Source organism: Cephus cinctus, unplaced genomic scaffold, assembly GCF_000341935.2.
Source record: "Cephus cinctus unplaced genomic scaffold, Ccin1 Ccin1_scaffold0617, whole genome shotgun sequence".
In the NCBI taxonomy this organism is placed as follows: domain Eukaryota; kingdom Metazoa; phylum Arthropoda; class Insecta; order Hymenoptera; family Cephidae; genus Cephus; species Cephus cinctus.
This window is the reverse complement of record NW_014333261.1, coordinates 1-17,118: the sequence shown is the minus strand read 5'-3', so window position 1 is coordinate 17,118 and position 17,118 is coordinate 1. Positions and strand designations below refer to the sequence as shown.

The 17,118-nt window shown below is 38.8% G+C and overlaps 1 protein-coding gene across 4 annotated transcripts; it reads left to right on the top strand.

Moving 5' to 3' along the window:
- Positions 1 to 43: 43 nt before the first annotated feature.
- On the top strand, positions 44 to 15,536 carry LOC107269290 (guanylate cyclase 32E). 4 transcript variants are annotated; one of them, XM_025086429.1, is made up of 32 exons: positions 44 to 158; positions 268 to 417; positions 718 to 1,467; positions 1,600 to 1,862; positions 1,978 to 2,499; positions 2,611 to 2,828; positions 2,900 to 2,953; positions 3,463 to 3,651; positions 3,726 to 4,061; positions 4,149 to 4,280; positions 4,932 to 5,361; positions 5,480 to 5,667; positions 7,139 to 7,357; positions 8,163 to 8,360; positions 8,946 to 9,068; positions 9,177 to 9,372; positions 9,639 to 9,716; positions 9,804 to 10,048; positions 10,183 to 10,328; positions 10,441 to 10,579; positions 10,658 to 10,748; positions 11,217 to 11,416; positions 11,490 to 11,672; positions 11,752 to 11,856; positions 11,956 to 12,027; positions 12,111 to 12,276; positions 12,565 to 12,913; positions 12,982 to 13,094; positions 13,183 to 13,433; positions 13,512 to 13,656; positions 13,734 to 13,832; positions 13,903 to 15,536. In XM_025086429.1, exons 12-32 carry the CDS (start codon positions 5,653 to 5,655, stop codon positions 14,658 to 14,660), a joined length of 3,891 nt encoding a protein of 1,296 aa, XP_024942197.1. In that variant the 5' UTR covers positions 44 to 158; positions 268 to 417; positions 718 to 1,467; positions 1,600 to 1,862; positions 1,978 to 2,499; positions 2,611 to 2,828; positions 2,900 to 2,953; positions 3,463 to 3,651; positions 3,726 to 4,061; positions 4,149 to 4,280; positions 4,932 to 5,361; positions 5,480 to 5,652; the 3' UTR covers positions 14,661 to 15,536. The 4 variants fall into 4 exon arrangements, with proteins under 4 accessions (XP_024942197.1, XP_024942198.1, XP_024942199.1 ...); XM_025086430.1 differs by lacking the exons at positions 44 to 158; positions 268 to 417; positions 718 to 1,467; ... (2 more) ...; positions 2,611 to 2,828; positions 2,900 to 2,953 and adding an exon at positions 3,072 to 3,155 and having other exon boundaries at positions 4,149 to 4,275; XM_025086431.1 differs by lacking the exons at positions 44 to 158; positions 268 to 417; positions 718 to 1,467; ... (2 more) ...; positions 2,611 to 2,828; positions 2,900 to 2,953 and adding an exon at positions 3,080 to 3,171 and having other exon boundaries at positions 4,149 to 4,275.
- Positions 15,537 to 17,118: the final 1,582 nt, after the last annotated feature.

Genomic DNA, 17,118 nt, shown 5'->3' with positions numbered 1-17,118 from the left:
AATGCATTTATTGCATTCGTACGGGATACGTGAGTTGGGTTATGTTCGATCGTTATTTATGTGTTACATCTATGCTTACAATTTCACGTGTGCTTTCAAGATTTCCCTCGTATGCAACTTTGTACGGTCACAACGAACGTACATGCAATGTATACGGTGTAAGTAAACTGACAGCTGTCCCGATTTAAAGTTATTGGGTCAAATGGGAATGCAGAATTCTTTTTATACTTTTTTTTTTCATCTTTTCTATTTTCTTTCTTTCGGTAGATTTATGGTTTACGTTCCACATCGATATCGGTTATATGCGATACTACTGGAGCTGGTGATTCTTATGCAACTTTTCATGTCGGATACATTTTTACACTGTGGCCCATTCCCATTGCACAGCGAGTACTGGCGATCGATCAGTCGTCAACGGTAAGTCCCCATTCTGTCACCTTTTTACGCGATCGTTCCCATCTCTTTCTCAAGTGAACACTTATCGTGGCTGCAGTTACGCGCAGCTGTGGGCAATTTCGTGCAGCCTTAAAGCAAGTACCTACCTTAACCTATAATACTCGATTGTTACGTATCAACCCTGATCCAAGCGATGTCAGCGTATAACCTAGAATAAATTTCACCCGCTACCCAAATCTCACGAAAGTGTCACGAGCATTGACGCGATAGAAAACAGAAATTCTGTATTCCCAGGTTTTAATGATTTTTCATCCTCTTCAGAAATCGATCTGATCCTCGTGTGCATTCAAGTGTGTATACAAGCAATTCCATCAGTCCTCGCATACGCGGCTTAATTCCAAACGGAATTGCTCCTCGTAGTTGCATAACTGGGTTAAGTACAACGTGAAATGGTTATACCCGAATCTTGAAATTGCAATTTGTGAAACCGCATTTTCCCTGATAACCTCTTAAGGAAGATCAAAACTGCTCCAAATGCATACTCCATGATCTCCTTTGGTATTATTTGCAGACGCAATTAGCTTTCAGCTGATTATTGTCCGTGGACGCAATATCGTCACTGGCATTTTCAAAGGGCTGTCAGATACTGTTATACAGCATGAACTGAATATAGATATATCAACAGAAGAGGAATGTAACGAAGGATAGGAGATCGAAAGCGAGAGGGCTTTTAATTCCGTATCGAGAACCGCCAGGCAATATCCTTTGTGCAAAGGCCGTAAAGTGTAGCCCTATTGACCGAGCACACAGACTTCTCTTTCCCTAGATTTCTATTAAAGCGCTGGATCGTTATTAACAGGCTCTATTAGAGCGGATGCCACAGGTCGCCGTGGGCGACACACTGCTGACCCGATGGAATTTTGCACCTGATGGATTTTAACCCGGATAGTTCAACAGGTGCTTTTACATTATTGATGCACTGGCTTTAAGCTCATTGATTTAATGCGAATTAACACTCATGCATTTGTATGTACATATATACCTAATATTCAGACGATGGTAAATACGAAGGTATAAAAATCAATATTAACATAACCTATAAGAATTAAATAATTATTCAAACGAGATAATCTGTAATTACTCACAATTTACGTATACGTTCTTCAGAATTTTTTACAGTACGATACCATATATTTATTTCAGACAAGACAGTATACACCATACTTATTGATAATACATAGTATCCACAGTGTAATTACCAACGAAATGAACCTGCTGACGGATTTTCAATACGTCTCTGCTAATGATAACTGGTTTCTGTCGTCAATCCTGATGGAACGACCGGACGGAGAGAATGTAAAGGAACGCAATGGAATGCCAGAAAATCCACGTTACACGAAAATTTTGCCCGAGGCTCCGACCAAACTCGACATATAAGCATTTACTTACCTCACGCGTTACCCAGGGTAATTACTATAATTACCGCACGTCGAAGGCTTCGCGTTAGACTATCGCTTAAGCGAACGTACCCTGGTTACCGCACACCGGCAATTACCCTCGCATTTCTTCTCACGTCGATAGTTTCTCCACCCTGGTTACCAAGAGAGTATAATACCTACCTACCAAGCAAGCTACCAACCTAACTCAATGGTTGTCTGCCTACTCAATGCGGTACTCCTGATTCATTATGCCAGTCCTGGTTGTAACGATAATGTTAATGTCAATGACAATGCGGTAATAACGATGTAGATAGCAATCACTCTTCAGCGATTTCATCACATGTAAATTCGTCAAAGTCCAATCGTGTGATGTATATTGATACCTTTGCTCAGGATACATACTTGTGTATGATCACGTACGAATCCTCTTACAGAGTTGTCTGTTATTGTTGGCCATTAATCACTTTATTGTCCAGATATTACTACTATGCAGATAACAATAAAACGACAGCGGCATATTGTCTGTGTAACGAGCGCGGAGCTCGTAGAGGAGAAAAAAAGGAAGCATGGAGAACGAGTGAGATCCTGTTTTAATCTATGATTCATTACCGTGGCCAGGATAGCAATCATTATCAGTCACTGGACCACCTAGTACAAGCTAAAGGTAATAATTTTCGAGGCTGGTGAACGGATGCTGCCAAGTTCTTTGTACTTTGGTCGCTCAGACAGATCGCACACGCTTGACGTGAACCGATTTCTTTTATTTCAATCTCAGTTACAGCTTAGGTCTCTCACTTTCTGGATGATCATAAGTGAGATAATCAGATTGACAACTCTTGGTACGGCTGACACTTCAAAGCAGAGATCTTGAACGTTCTGGGGATTTACATACATCAAGAGAAACTTGGATGCTTAGTCATCCTACGTAATATTCTGGGGAGTCGTCAACTAAATGTATCATGGATCTTTATTTAACAACTGTGAAATATTTAGGTAACTATACTTAAGTACTTAGAGAAGTTATTTATTATTATTTTTATTCTCACTATACTTATCTTATACAGGTATCTTATTATTGTGGAACGTGCTAAAAAGTGATGGCTAGCTGGATTTATTAGGTAAATAGCAATTGATTAATTGTCATGAAAAAAAATTATTTTCAACCCCACTATTTGCAGCGAACATGCGCCTGGACTTAGAGCGCCATGAAAACTCTGATGATCTGTTCAACTGATGGCAGTCTGGCCGCGCACGCCGTTCACTACTGTTCGGTCTTCGTGTCGCTCTGCACCTGACAACCCTCCGCATGCGATTTTCACTGTAATATATTTTACAGGTTGATTGTTATACTTTAACTGTGTTTCAATACTGTTAGTTAATTTATCATTTTCAATTTGATTACTGAAGTTTTGTACAGTAGTTACTGTCTATATAAATAACACCACGTGTTCGCTTCATAAGTGAAGTTTGTGAATGAATCGTTCTGGCGCCACCATTTACTACGAATTTTGCTTTCCGTACCATCCTTGGAATTTGCTGAATTTTACAGTTGCTCGTCATAAATATATTAGGTCGTTAGCGCGCGATTCGTTGAATTGACGAGGCAATTTGAAAATTTTATTTTCAGTCCCTGAGAGTCGTCGGCAGTTACTAGTAAAATATGGCAGTGTCAAAGAACTGTGGAGTAGAATGAAACGCTTTAAACCAGACGGTGATTATTTACTGAAATTCAAACGTCATTCAATATCAGTGGTGAAGTGTTAATCAATACGAATGACAGATTGTTGACGAGGATACAACGTAAACTGGATATTCGGTGAGCTTCTTTTTCTTTTATAAATATCATACAGAAGGTAACGAATATATTTATTCGATCATGTTTCATTCAAGAATTCACATATGTGGAAACACCAGTTGTACAATTTAGTGAAAAGTTACCAGATTGGTTTTTGACCATCAAACTATAGGACAAGCCGGTCCAATTGGAACGTCAAGAGAGCCTTAAAAGTTACATGGGACAACACGAAATCGGATCTTGTAAATTGCGACGATTCATCTTAATGAACTCTAATTAACAGAAATTAATGTCAGTAGCAAACATAACGTACTCTTGTACTGTAACTGCTGGTGAATTTATACGACAGACATTATCCTATCACGTAATATCACCTTATTACTGTATTACCGTGTCGATGTTAGGCAATGGAATAGATCCTTATCCGATCAGTGAGTACTTTCACAATATCCATGAACGATACTTTTCTCTCTCTCTCTCTCTCTCTCTCTCTCTCTCTCCTCTCTCTCTGTTACCAGCTTGCGGATCCGTGGGAAAATACTCATCCCTTACTGACCCTATACAAAGCGACGTACCAGTGGGGAAAAATATGGGAATAGTAAGAAGGATTTGTCGGTTTCATCGAGGAAAGTGCTTTCGTCATAAGTATAGTAAAATTTCGTACTTTTTCTTAAATCCTCTTTGAAAATTTCATCAGAACTCCCATCGTACATATCATACGCTCTCACAGTCGATTTACTCTGTCCCGTCTACTTCGTTATGCTTATGGTAATTCTTTTACTCTTGATTCCCAATTACTTTTGTCCGGCATGTCTGTCTGTGGCTTTTTTTATAGCCCATCGCGCAAAACCTTGGAAAAGATTCTCACGCACTGGCAATATTTGTGTACCCATGGCTACTGTGTGTACCTAGCACTCGAGTATCGTCTAAATATAGGCCTCGTGTCCACGACACGCTGTACATATGTAATAGAGGGCATTTACTTGAGTGGGACCCCCAATACCACTATGGCCTTAAGGAATCAGAAACTTGAGCTTAGAAAGGCGCCCTAATAACGATTCTAATTTTACTTATCAGGATTTATATAGTGGATCACCCTATATATGCCGTGTGACTATTGGTTACTAATGTCAAAATATTTTCATCTGCATTGTCAGATGAAGATAACGTTCGCAGTCTGCTTGACACTTGATCTTTCTCTACTGTACCACCTGTCTATAGTGTTCATACTGATATATATCGGTTACACCATTTGCTTTTCAATTATAAATATAGACTTATTTATCGTTTTTTATTCTCAGGGATCTCACGCGGATAAAACAAAAAATAGAAGAATGGAAATGAAGTCGCCTACGAAGATTTATTTTATTGGAGCAGGAAAGACTTTTTTTATTTTGGACAACTATCGTACAAACTCGTTTGTCTTTTTTAAGACTGACTTTAAGTATCAATGATTCTTGATACGCTTTGATGATAGTAACGCCAGTGCCACGTGGACTCCATATAAGAAAGTAAAGTCAAGCTGAGTCGCGTGCAAGTTAACGTTATTGCCCAAAAAGGAACTTTGACATTAGCAATTCCATGTGAATTAATGATTTGCCAACGAATCTTAGACTCTTATCATTATAATTTGAATATCTCCAACGAGTGCGAGAGAGAGAGAGAGAGAAGTTGAAAAAGTGTCCCACCAAAAGCTCGGCCAAGGCTGAAACTTATCAGGAAGCTTTACGGGTGCGTGAACTTGCGCTAATCTTGGAAATAATCTAGCCTTAATTAAATTGGTTAATTACAAATCGATCTGCACCTCGACGAATATATATCTCTCCTTTCATCGGACGATCATTTCCAGATCATAAATTTCACTGAAGAATAGAAAACGAAATGGAATGAAATGAGAATTGGAAACTGGCTTGGATAAAGTCGTCTATTTCTGCATCACTGGCTGCACAGTCAACTTCGATGAAAAGGATCCTGGTCGTTTTACGAGAATAAAAGAAGAATAATAATATCAAGGAAGTCATAATGGAGCAGCCTGAAGTATCACGGATCCTTAATGATTTTTTCTCGTCTTTAGCACGTAATTTATATTCACGGTAGTTCGGTCCCCGTCTCAGCTAAATTCACGGATCGATGAGTGTTAGTTTTAAACTGACTCAGACAGGCCGTCGTGTTCAATGTAAATTGATCAGGTATTTCAATTCGTCTATCAGCCTTTAGGCGATTCTTAATAAGCGACAACGCAGTCACGCTCTCATTTCTTATTGACGACGATTCCCTTTTGCGAGCCTTCGAAACTTAATACATTCTGCGGAATTCCTCAGACAGGTTATCTCAAACGAATTATCGCTCTACGCGTCTGTCGTAACAACGCACGACGTCCCACATTTTGCGAGACGCTCGTAGCGTCGCCTTCAAGTTCTTCGATATTTCTTTCTCTTCGAATGGATAGGGTTTACGTGTTATACGCGTCTCTCTCTTACTCTCTTCCTTGAAATAACTCTTCACGAGGATAATTTTTTCTACAAACCGTTAGAGCCCATCCAATGAAATCCTGTGAACGTATTCCTATGTGATACTGTTATGTAAATATTTCCTATACCGGAAATACATTGATTGACAATTTATGGAATATAAATTCATTTGATTGCTTTTCTAACCTAATGACTCTCGATCAATCGATTCTATATTTGGATATTTTTATGTTTTTAACATTTCTCCATACCCAACATACACCTTCTATACTGTTATCTTGCTTATGATAAGTCAGTGCTTGCATTTTAATGGACATCCGGTTAGAGTCACGCATATTTTCTGGAACGCGTCCTCGGATTATCTGCAATGCAAAGCGAATTTCTTTTTACGTTACGTATATCTAAACAGTGTTAAATGAATCCATGGTCAGGTGCGATTCTGCATGAGATTTTGTCAATTTAGCTATTGAGATCGCGTTAAGTGATTTTGACGTACGGGAGAAAGCAATTATCAAGAAGACTCTTAATTCGTAGACATCTTTCTCTTACTACTGCTCAGTCGGCAGGATTACGTAAGTTCTGATCATATATTTAAAGGCTGTCTGACGACCTCGACGCTTTGACGTACCATGAAAATAGACCTAAGAGCGTATTATTAATAATACCAAGAGGAGACGAGGAATCGTTCGCGTCTCCGAGGGTGAAAAGACCAATGCAAGACAAAGGAGAAGAGACACTGAGATTTGAGAAAAAGAGTAAAAAAAAACGATGAATTCTCCACCGGAAGAAATGGCTTGGAAATTTCCACAGGAAAACTATTTCGCACATCGAGTTGCGGGACTCTCTAGGTTTTCTTTTGGACTTAGTGCTACCCCGTGGCTTTTATCGGTTTTATCCATTACCGGAACCCGGAAGTCTTATTCGACGTTCCTGGGTACCCTCTTGCAACCAGCTGATTTCGATCGTCTCATTAATCAATAATTTAATGGATATACTTATTGAGTTTTTTGTTCGTATATTTTTATATGCTCTAATAGTTTTCAGTTTGGCACACGGTAATGCTTCTGGTACAACTGGAGAGGGTCTGTCTCCTACTGGTGGCTATTCCCATCTTGATGCCTGACAGCATCCTCTTAGCAATTGCTGAAACCTTCACACTAGGATACATTACCGGGTCGAAGAGACGACCTGGAGACTTTGAATATCAAAGACCAGGATATCGAATTTCTGGTGCCATCACGCTCGCCGTTAAGGAGGTAACGTTAATACAGTCTTCTTGGGCACCTAGTGCAAAATTGTGTATTGGGAGAGATATTATCATAGGAGATAGTATGATGGATATAATATGTTAATGGGAATTTAAATAACACACTATATATCATATACTGTTTGAATTTAGCACTTATTAGTATTAGCAAACCATAAAAACCGGTTGTGAGCTTCTTTATCTATACTGGACTTTGTGTACATCAACAAAATTGTGACTTGTCTTTTACTTTATTGTAAGGAGTATCATGAAAGGCATCTATGCAGAAGAGCGAGTATCTATTGTACTTTGGGAAAAGTATACAACTCTCAAGATGATGCACTGAACTTCCATTCATTCCCATAGAATGAAAGCGACAATCAAGTCAATTCCTTGTTACAAAGAAGAAGTATAATAATAAGAAGAAGATGGTTGCTCTCTTGAAAACTGATACTTGGAACCATTAGGCTGATGACCGCAAGGCATACTGATATTCATGCTTGGCATATGGCTTTCATGGAATAAAATTCCCATAAACGTCATGTGGGAAAGATGCAATCAAAAAAAAAATCACAAGTTCATTGGTACCAAATGTATTAAACAGAGTCCAATTATCCACATTCTTTGAGAAATAAATATAATGACTTTTGATAATTATACAAGAAGTAAATAGCAGCCTGGTATCTTTATTATCGTGTTCCATATAGCAAGTAAATACCGCAGACCTTTCTTAGCCTGCATAAGAGCATAACAGTCAGTAGAAACGTGATAACGGTCCAAGGGTCGTAAAATTCTTGGGTTTCCCTTGATTCCAGGTCAACGCCGGTGAACTTGCCAGACGTGGGCACAAGCTGGACTTTCTCGTGGCTGAGACCTACGGCGAGGAGGATACCAGCATCCTGGTTACAGCTAATCTCTGGACCAGGAACATTAGTGCTTATATAGGACCCCAGGAGACTTGCGTTCACGAAGGTCGTATGGCTGCTGCTTTCAACATTCCCATGATCTCTTATGTGAGTCAGTGAAAATCCATATCCATCCTTCTTCCTAATACAGTCATAAGTAACTACTTAGAAATTCACTAAGGATTTCTTAGATTCAAAATGATTAACGTACTTAACCTAAAACATTTAGCTGCTAAATTCACAGTATTGCTTCTGGCTCGTGCTCAGTAGCCATTCCTTTATCCACAACAATTTCCTGGTCAGGGCAGCGTGCTTGGTGAGATACAATCAGAGAACCAGACTTATCAGAATTTTTTGACCGGAAGAAGGAAATCGCCTTGATATTGTGCACACTGGCATACTATACAGTTCATATGCATATACACTATACGGAATAAATCTAATTTAACTATAGAACGTAATTCCTGTTAATTTATAAATCAACCTGGAAACAAGGTTGCATATCTAGTATTTGTTTAAATGTCATTGCGTTATCTAGTTACCTTTTGCATTGTTTAATAACGTCTTGGTAGACTCTTCCAATTAATTTCTCTAATAAACCAGTCAAGATATTTGCTCAGTATACACCCTTATGATATTCTCGACCATTTTAAAGAATACCCTTCAATTATCTTTTTTCTTTTCTTTTTATAGTTTTGTACCCATCATGAAACGTCGGACAAGAGAGAGTTCCCTACTTTCGCGAGAACACGGCCTCCGGACACGCAGATCTCGAAATCTGTCGTTTCCGTGCTATTAGCCTTCAACTGGACCAAAGTAATTACCCTTATTAATCGCTCTATGGTATTACATAAAAAATAAAGCCCAGGGCGAAATGTTAACGAAAAGAGTGGTATTAAGGATACACGAATTTTTGCTTTCTAGGTAACGTTCATGTATATGAATTCCAGTCAGTTCGAATTCAACAGGATGCCTACGGTAGCCAAAACGATTTTGTCGTCTTTAGAAGCTGCTGGGATTGACGTAAATTTTTTACGCTGCTGGGACGAACCGTATCATGTTAATTACATGAACAATCCGTTTCACAAGCACGTGCAGGAGACTTACCTGGAGACACGAAGTGGGTATACCTGGTTTAATAATGGGGACTAGAATTTATTATTTGTTCAGGTTTAACGTGGGGATATATATAGTTTATAGGGATTATCGCCGAATATCCCTCGTCTACGAGAAAGTCAATTAAACAGCCTGCATAGTTTTCGATTAGGTACAGTTTCGTAATTGAGCCGAACAAACCCGCATTCCAGTCGATTCCTTGATGATGGTAACACTTGTTACTTCGCATTACGATCACCCGCATCGGCATCTATTCACTTTCTGTTGCAGTATACGTGATCCTGGGAAATTATTATGAGCACATGGGATTACTCATGGCTCTCGACGAGAAGCACCTCCTGGATCAGGGTAAGAATTATTGTGAAAGTTTTAATAATTTTAAAAGTTGATTGATATTGTTTAAAATTTATCTTTTAACATTGTCTTTTCTTATAGGAGAGTACTGGGTGGTCGGGGTGGACATTGAACAGTACGACGAAGATAAACCTCACAAGTATCTACGTGGTTTGTTGCGAAAGAATATGGATCACTGGGTACTGCGTGCCTTTCGTAGTTACTTCAGTATAGTCGCATCTGCACCTAAGAATTTTCAAAATTTTACCAGATTGGTTAATCATTACCGGGAGATGCCACCTTTCAATTTTACCAATCCACTTGCCGATGCTGGAGGTATTGTTCAGGTGACTAAAGAAATATTAGAAAATACGTTGACAAATTTTTTTTTAAGTATTACTTTATATTTAATTATCTTAGACGGGTTTTTCTTTCGTTGAATTAATTTATTTATTTATCAATCTATTGGGTTATAAGGCAGATCGTGCCAGAGACTGCTTATCTACATGACGCGGTACATCTCTATGTGAGGACTCTGCTTCAAGCACTGGATGAAAGACGTGATCCAAGAAATGGACGTGAAATGGTTGCGGCACTTCGTGGTGTTCACTATTACAGCGCCATGGGGTAGGTTTTATGGGATTGATAAGGAAGAGTCGAGTTTTTGGTTTCAACCTGGCTCATATTCTGATTAATGGTACACTTCGTTTATTACGGATGTTTTATGGGTTTCTTGCAGTTACATGGTGTACATGGACGAAAACGGAGATGCTGAAGGAAATTATACCGTTATTGCTCTGGACAATCATCCCCCAAAAGGCCATGGACTTTATCCCATAGGCTACTTCGTGGGCAAGGAACGAAGCACGAGTCTGCCTGTAATGATCCAAGTGACCAAAAGAACTTTATTTAAGAATATGACAAATAATTCTGAATCTTATGTCATGTGCTTGCAGAAGCTTCAATTGACTAAAAATATTTCCTGGATTGGAAGTGGTCCTCCCATTGCTGAACCTCACTGTGGTTACCATGGCGAAAAGTGCCGTAGTGAGTATTAAAAGTACTATTTGTTATGAAGGTAAAACCGATGGCCTGGTAATCGACTGAGAGCTTTCGAGCTTGGCAACATTCCAGTAGTCACGACCATAAATAAAACGAGCGAGAAAAATCATGAAATTCATGACTGCTACGTAACCGCAACTTGATGATATTTTGGAAAATCTTAAGGCTGCCCACCAAAATAAAAAAATCGGTTTGAACGAAGTTCAAGCTTTTGCATGACTCTAAGACTTAAAAAGTTGTATAGCAATTTTATACTGTACTCTTTAATCAATTGTCAGTACATTGCTGTTTCTGTAAGTTTATATACAAATATATATATAGGTATACTTATTGGTAGACTATCTTCAGCTTTCCCGAAGTAATTCTAACCAGGCTAAGCTCTTCGTGGCTTCCCTTAGAATCCTGAGCTTACAATTTATACCACGATTAAGTCGCAAGCTTTCGATTCGCTAGCGCACACGGGAGAAATCGTCGGTGGAATTACTGGAGGACTGTTATTGGTCCTTACGGCCGTGGTCCTGGTGCTCTACAGGAACTGGAAATACGAACAGGAACTTGACTCACTTTTATGGAAAGTCAATTACAAGGATATCCAAATAAAGGAGCAAAAGGATCAACCTAGTCAAGAGAACGTCTCGAAAAATAATGCCAAGGTATAATTCTACTGAGCTTTCAATCCCAAGTAATGTTTAATCATTATCCATCAATGATTCTTTTTTTTTGAAGACGAATTCCCAGCCTGTCGTTAGAACGAGTCAAGTATCTCTGAGCTCAAATCCGGATGCTGACTTCAGATACTCAATGATTTATACTCAAGTGGGTGTTTACAAGGGTAGAATATTTGCCGTGAAGAAGATCCGAAAGAAATCTATAGAGATCACCCGTGAGATGAAGAAGGAATTAAAAATAGTAAGCTCTCCATTATAATCGTGCTCAAACTGTATATACAATAAAATGCAAAATTTGTGAATTTTTTTTTAAATTTCAGTTAAGGGATTTACGTCATGACAATCTGAATGCTTTTATCGGTGCTTGTACGGATCCTCCTAATATATGCATCGTCGTAGAGTACTGTGCACGAGGAAGTCTCAAGGTATCACTTCAGATAGATACTTCCTGAATATATTCATTGTACCCATATTTCTCTATATATTCTACTTTCCATTGTTATTGCTAATTTAAATTTTAACAGGACATTCTTGAGAACGAGGATATCAAACTGGACAATATGTTTATGGCTTCTCTGGTTGGCGATATCATAAGAGTATGTTTTCAACGACTCGCAGCATCCGTATCATTTTCTATCCACTGCCCGGTCGTATAAAGTAACGTATTCATTAATTTCAGGGCATGATTTACCTTCACGAATCCGTCATCAAGTATCATGGCTCCCTGAGTACATCAAACTGCCTGGTAGATTCACGATGGGTCGTGAAACTCACGGATTTTGGTCTGCGCGAGTTTAAAAGAGACGCCGAATGCGATCCTGAGGATATAATGAAGAAATATCAAGGTAACGAAAACTAGTTTGTTATAAAAAGAAAAAGTAATGTCATTAATCTACCAAAAAAAAAAAACTAGTCAATTCAGTATCTTGATTCGAGTCCAAGGGAATTGTCAAAGTTTTTACTATAAAAAATGACAATGGTCTCTATGGAATCCATAAGAAAACTTTTTAACGTGATCGGTTCCAAGGACTTGTTTTCTTTTTTCTTTGTTGCTGTAGACAAAAACCATTGAACTCTCCCACGCGTCCATTCACGATAACTATTCGATTTCTACGGTTGGTACGGGTTTCCAGGATTGTTATACCGTGCACCAGAATTACTTCGTTCTCAACGTACCATCGAACCGTCGCCGAGAGATTATCAGAAAGGCGACGTGTACTCTTTCGCCATTGTACTTTACGAGCTGCAAGGACGTCATGGACCGTTCGGTGTTACCCAATTGTCCGCTCCTGAAATTCTCCAGAGAGTGATCACACGGGAGATCATCACCGCTGAACCTCCGTACAGACCACCGTTAGATCAGCTGGAGAACTGTTTTGATTTTGTACGTGATTGCCTTATCGAATGCTGGTCTGAGGATCCTGAGGATAGGCCGGACTTCAAAGTCATTAGAAATAAATTGAGACCATTGAGGAAGGGAATGTAAGTTTATATTGATGATTAGTGAGCATCGATCACAGTGTCAGGTTTTAATTTGATTGATTCAATAGGAAACCAAATATATTTGATAATATGATGGCTATGATGGAGAAGTATGCTAATAACTTGGAAGCTCTTGTGGATGAGAGAACTGATCAGTTAACCGAAGAGAAGAAGAAGACGGGTAATTAATATAATTTTTATTTATTCAATTAATCAGTGATCTCTCTGTTATATTATTTTATTATATCCTATGATATTAATCATTATAGATGCATTGCTGTACGAGATGCTACCGCGTTACGTTGCTGAACAATTAAAAAGGGGTCATAAGGTGGAAGCGGAAAGTTTTGATTGCGTTACTATCTACTTCAGTGATATCGTTGGGTTCACGTCCATGTCCGCAGAAAGTACGCCGCTGCAGGTTGTCGATTTCTTAAACGATTTGTATACGTGTTTCGATTCTACTGTTGAGAACAATGACGTGTACAAAGTGGAGACTATTGGCGATGCTTATATGGTTGTAAGTTTAACGTTTGGTGTTCATTTATCATTATTGATAATTTAATGTATCTTGCTTGATTATATATTTTTACTTTAGGTCAGTGGCTTACCTGTTCGAAATGGTATTCAACATGCTGCAGAAATAGCCAGTATGTCTTTGTGCCTTTTGAATGCTATCAAACAGTTTACTATTAGACACAGACCTTTGGAGAAGCTTCAATTAAGAATTGGCATTCATTCCGGTGAGATATTCAGTATAGTTAAGTTTTATTGTATTCTTATTATAGAATAATTATTATATTATGGTTTAAAAAAAAAGGTCCTGTATGTGCTGGAGTCGTAGGATTAAAGATGCCACGTTATTGTCTATTCGGTGACACAGTAAACACAGCTAGTCGTATGGAATCCACAGGTCTGCGTAAGTAGCTTTGATTTAAAAACAAAGAGTGTTCACTTGTAATTATTTCATTTACCAAAATTCTAAACAGCCTTGAAGATCCACTGCAGTGCAGAGACCAAGAAGCTCTTGGATGAATTGGGTGGTTTCACCTTGATCGAACGTGGTATAGTCTCAATGAAAGGAAAAGGAGATCGTACTACGTATTGGCTAATTGGCGAAGATCCAGTTCTTCGAGAGAAACGTACACAGGATCGCATAGCACGACGTACAGATCCTCAAAAAAAATTATCAGCGGCTGATCCTCTAGTACCCAGGAGTTCACTGAAGAATAAGTCTCTAACCAGGACGACGTTTTTACGCTGTTCCAGCGAGTCTCCAAAGCGTCTGCGATTCGCCAGTTCTGATCACTTGGACCAAAAGAGTAGTCAAAGTGGAAGTCCGTTGGAATCCATAGCAGACAATAGTCCTTGTAAAGGAAAACTGACATCCTCCGGTAAAATAAATTCTATTGATGCTACCAGGACGTCTAGCAATTCCTGTCCTTGCGTAGAGAAGCTCTGTGATCTTGTACCAGGATCAAAATCGTCACACCTTCAAATAGATGTTCCCGATGACGATGAAAATCACCTAGCAGCAACTGCACCGATTCTCCAGGAATCTATGAAGATGAGGAACTTGAAATGGCGGCAGTTTAATGGCCAAGTCATCTGTAGATCAGCACCTAGCAGTCCTAGACATAGTTCACTGATGCTAAACGCTACTCGACGCAGTGCACAGTCCACGGAGGATATCGACGGATGGGACGTCACTCCACTTATTTATTCTCCGAATCATCCAATGAATTAAATATAAATCTAAGAACCTTAGATCGTCACCTAATATTAAGACAATACATAAAAAATTGCTAGAACTTCTTAATATCCCAATTTTAAAGCTGAGAGCAGTATCTAATAGTCAAATTCAATTAATATCCGAGATTTGAATTCGAATTGCGCCAAATTAAATATCAATTATATAACGGTATTGTCTAACGTGACAACCAGCTTGTGGCCTTCATTAATAGTTACGTACACGAGACTTAGGAAATATTATTTTTCTTTTCTTACGAGAGAAAACAATAGCTTAAGCAAATGTGTTCGTATAAGTAAAATTGGAGGACACTTAGTATACAGATGTTGCGCGAATGCAATGTACGTATTTATATACGCTCAAGTGGCAGCAAGTATTTCTTTTAGTTATGAACGAGAATACGCTATTATGAATCACGTTCGTTATAGTTTAGACAATCAGAAAGGCTCGTGCTTACTGTTTTTTCACTGCGTCTAGTCAAATCAATTTAAGCAATTAAATCCCGCGTCACGTGGCTCACCGTCATATATAAAAGACATAGCGTTTAGTATAGATTGAATGTATTTTTATTTATTATGATAAAGTTTCTCGTAAACTGAACTTTCCACGATAACGCTTGCGGGCTGTTAGTACAAGAAAAAGGGCTATGTAGTTTATTAATTATAGTTATTAATATTATATTTATTTGACCCTGTAATGTATAAGCAATTGTAACTAGTCGATTGTTTTACCGTTTGCGAAGTGCCCGTCTTATTGATGTAAATATTATTAGTACGCATAACATAAATTGTATATGCGATTTTAGATACATAATTATTTCTTTGCTATGATTAAAATCTTCAGAGGCATTCATTAGAATGTGTAATATATGAATATTTCCGTGAGCTATTTATAATATCTCCTTACAGAAGACTGCAATTGGAGACTTTGTGAAGTCTTAACCTATACACCGCAGTTCCTTTCTTCCTTTCCTTTTGGGTGCCTCCTCCGAGTCCGCGCGCTGCCGCGCTTTACTCACTTGCCGAGTCCTGCGCGACGACTTTGCGCGCACACAATTTTAGGCAACTTCCAGTACTTCTAAATATGCTTGGCCAAGATTTCTGATTTCTAAGTGTTCGTATTTTACTTTATTGATTTAATTAATTATTTTAATGTTCTAAACACCTAATTTATTAATATGTCAATTTGAGCATTATTTATTTTCGATATTGTACAATTTCAATTCAATTTTTATCTGCTCCGTATATTCTGCGAGATTTTGATTTAGTCTCAGTTTTATATTTTGAATAAATTTTGAAAGTAAATCAAGATCCAATAATATTTAGTAAAAAATGAGGTGCTACACGGGTCTCTTGTTGGCACCCTACTTTCTTAAAAATGTCTTTAAAATATTTTAACAGTAGGTTTTTTCAATAGTTCTTGAGAAGTTCTATAGTTCCCGGTCTCGCTCTAAGGGTTGCGTTAGGAAGCAGGGGTAAGTAGCGGAGAACCTCTGTCCACCAAGCTACGCGTTCGTGTTCACGTTTAGCTTGGCCACGACGGGATCCGCATTATCGACGGAGGCGATGATCACAAAACTCTACTTTCGGACTCGCTACTGCGATTCAGCGCCATGCTTTTGGTAACGCCTGAAACAGAGATGAGTAGGGAGATGCACAACGCTACGGTTTTAGGCGATACCAAAAGCATGGCGCTGAATCCCAGCGGCGAGTCCGAAAGTAGAGTTACGTGATCATAGTCTCCGTCGATAATGCGGATCCCGTCGTGGCCGAATTAACCGCGATCACGAACATGTAGCTTGCCGGGCAGAGTCCTCCGCTACTTATCGCTGGTTCCCAAAGCAACACTTAGAACGAGACAGCTCATCTGATATAGCCTAAATACTTTTTTTCTTTGCAATCCTAAATTCAATCGCACAATGTAAGCGCGGTAAGTTTAATATGACAAAAGCAAGCAACTCATGTCTGCCTGCACTGAAGCGTATGATGCCACCAGCATATTTAATACATATTTTAACGATGTTGCGTAGCAGAACGATTGTTAAAACCTATAAGGAACTATAGAACTCCTTGAGAATTATTTAAAAAGCCGAAGATAATGTTTCAACAATAGGGTTTTTTCAAAAGTTGTCGAGGAGTTCTATAGTTCCTGACAGGTTTTAACAATAGTTCTGCGTGGCCCTATGGCAATTCTATCTGTGCCAGCCTCTTCTATGGACCATTTTGAGTTTCTGCGTTACGGGATCCTTAAAAATTTCAACGAGAAAACCGTAGATCCAACCGTTTGCGCGATACAGCCTGCCGAAGGTGAAGTTTCGCGTATCTTCAGAATCCAAGAACGGGGATTCCTTGTACGTGGCTCTATCTTTGACTTTTGACATTGTTCTTATATAATTAATAAATTGGAAGTACTCACCGGAGCTGGTGCAGCTAATCCGAGAAGGCCGAGAACCGTA

Excerpts from the sequence above, each read along its gene's own strand:
- LOC107269290 (XM_025086429.1), top strand. Across the intron at positions 11,417-11,489 it reads TCTCGAAAAATAATGCCAAG|ACGAATTCCCAGCCTGTCGT; the intron begins GTATAATTCTAC and ends TTTTTTTTGAAG. Across the intron at positions 13,657-13,733 it reads AAGAATTGGCATTCATTCCG|GTCCTGTATGTGCTGGAGTC; the intron begins GTGAGATATTCA and ends TTAAAAAAAAAG.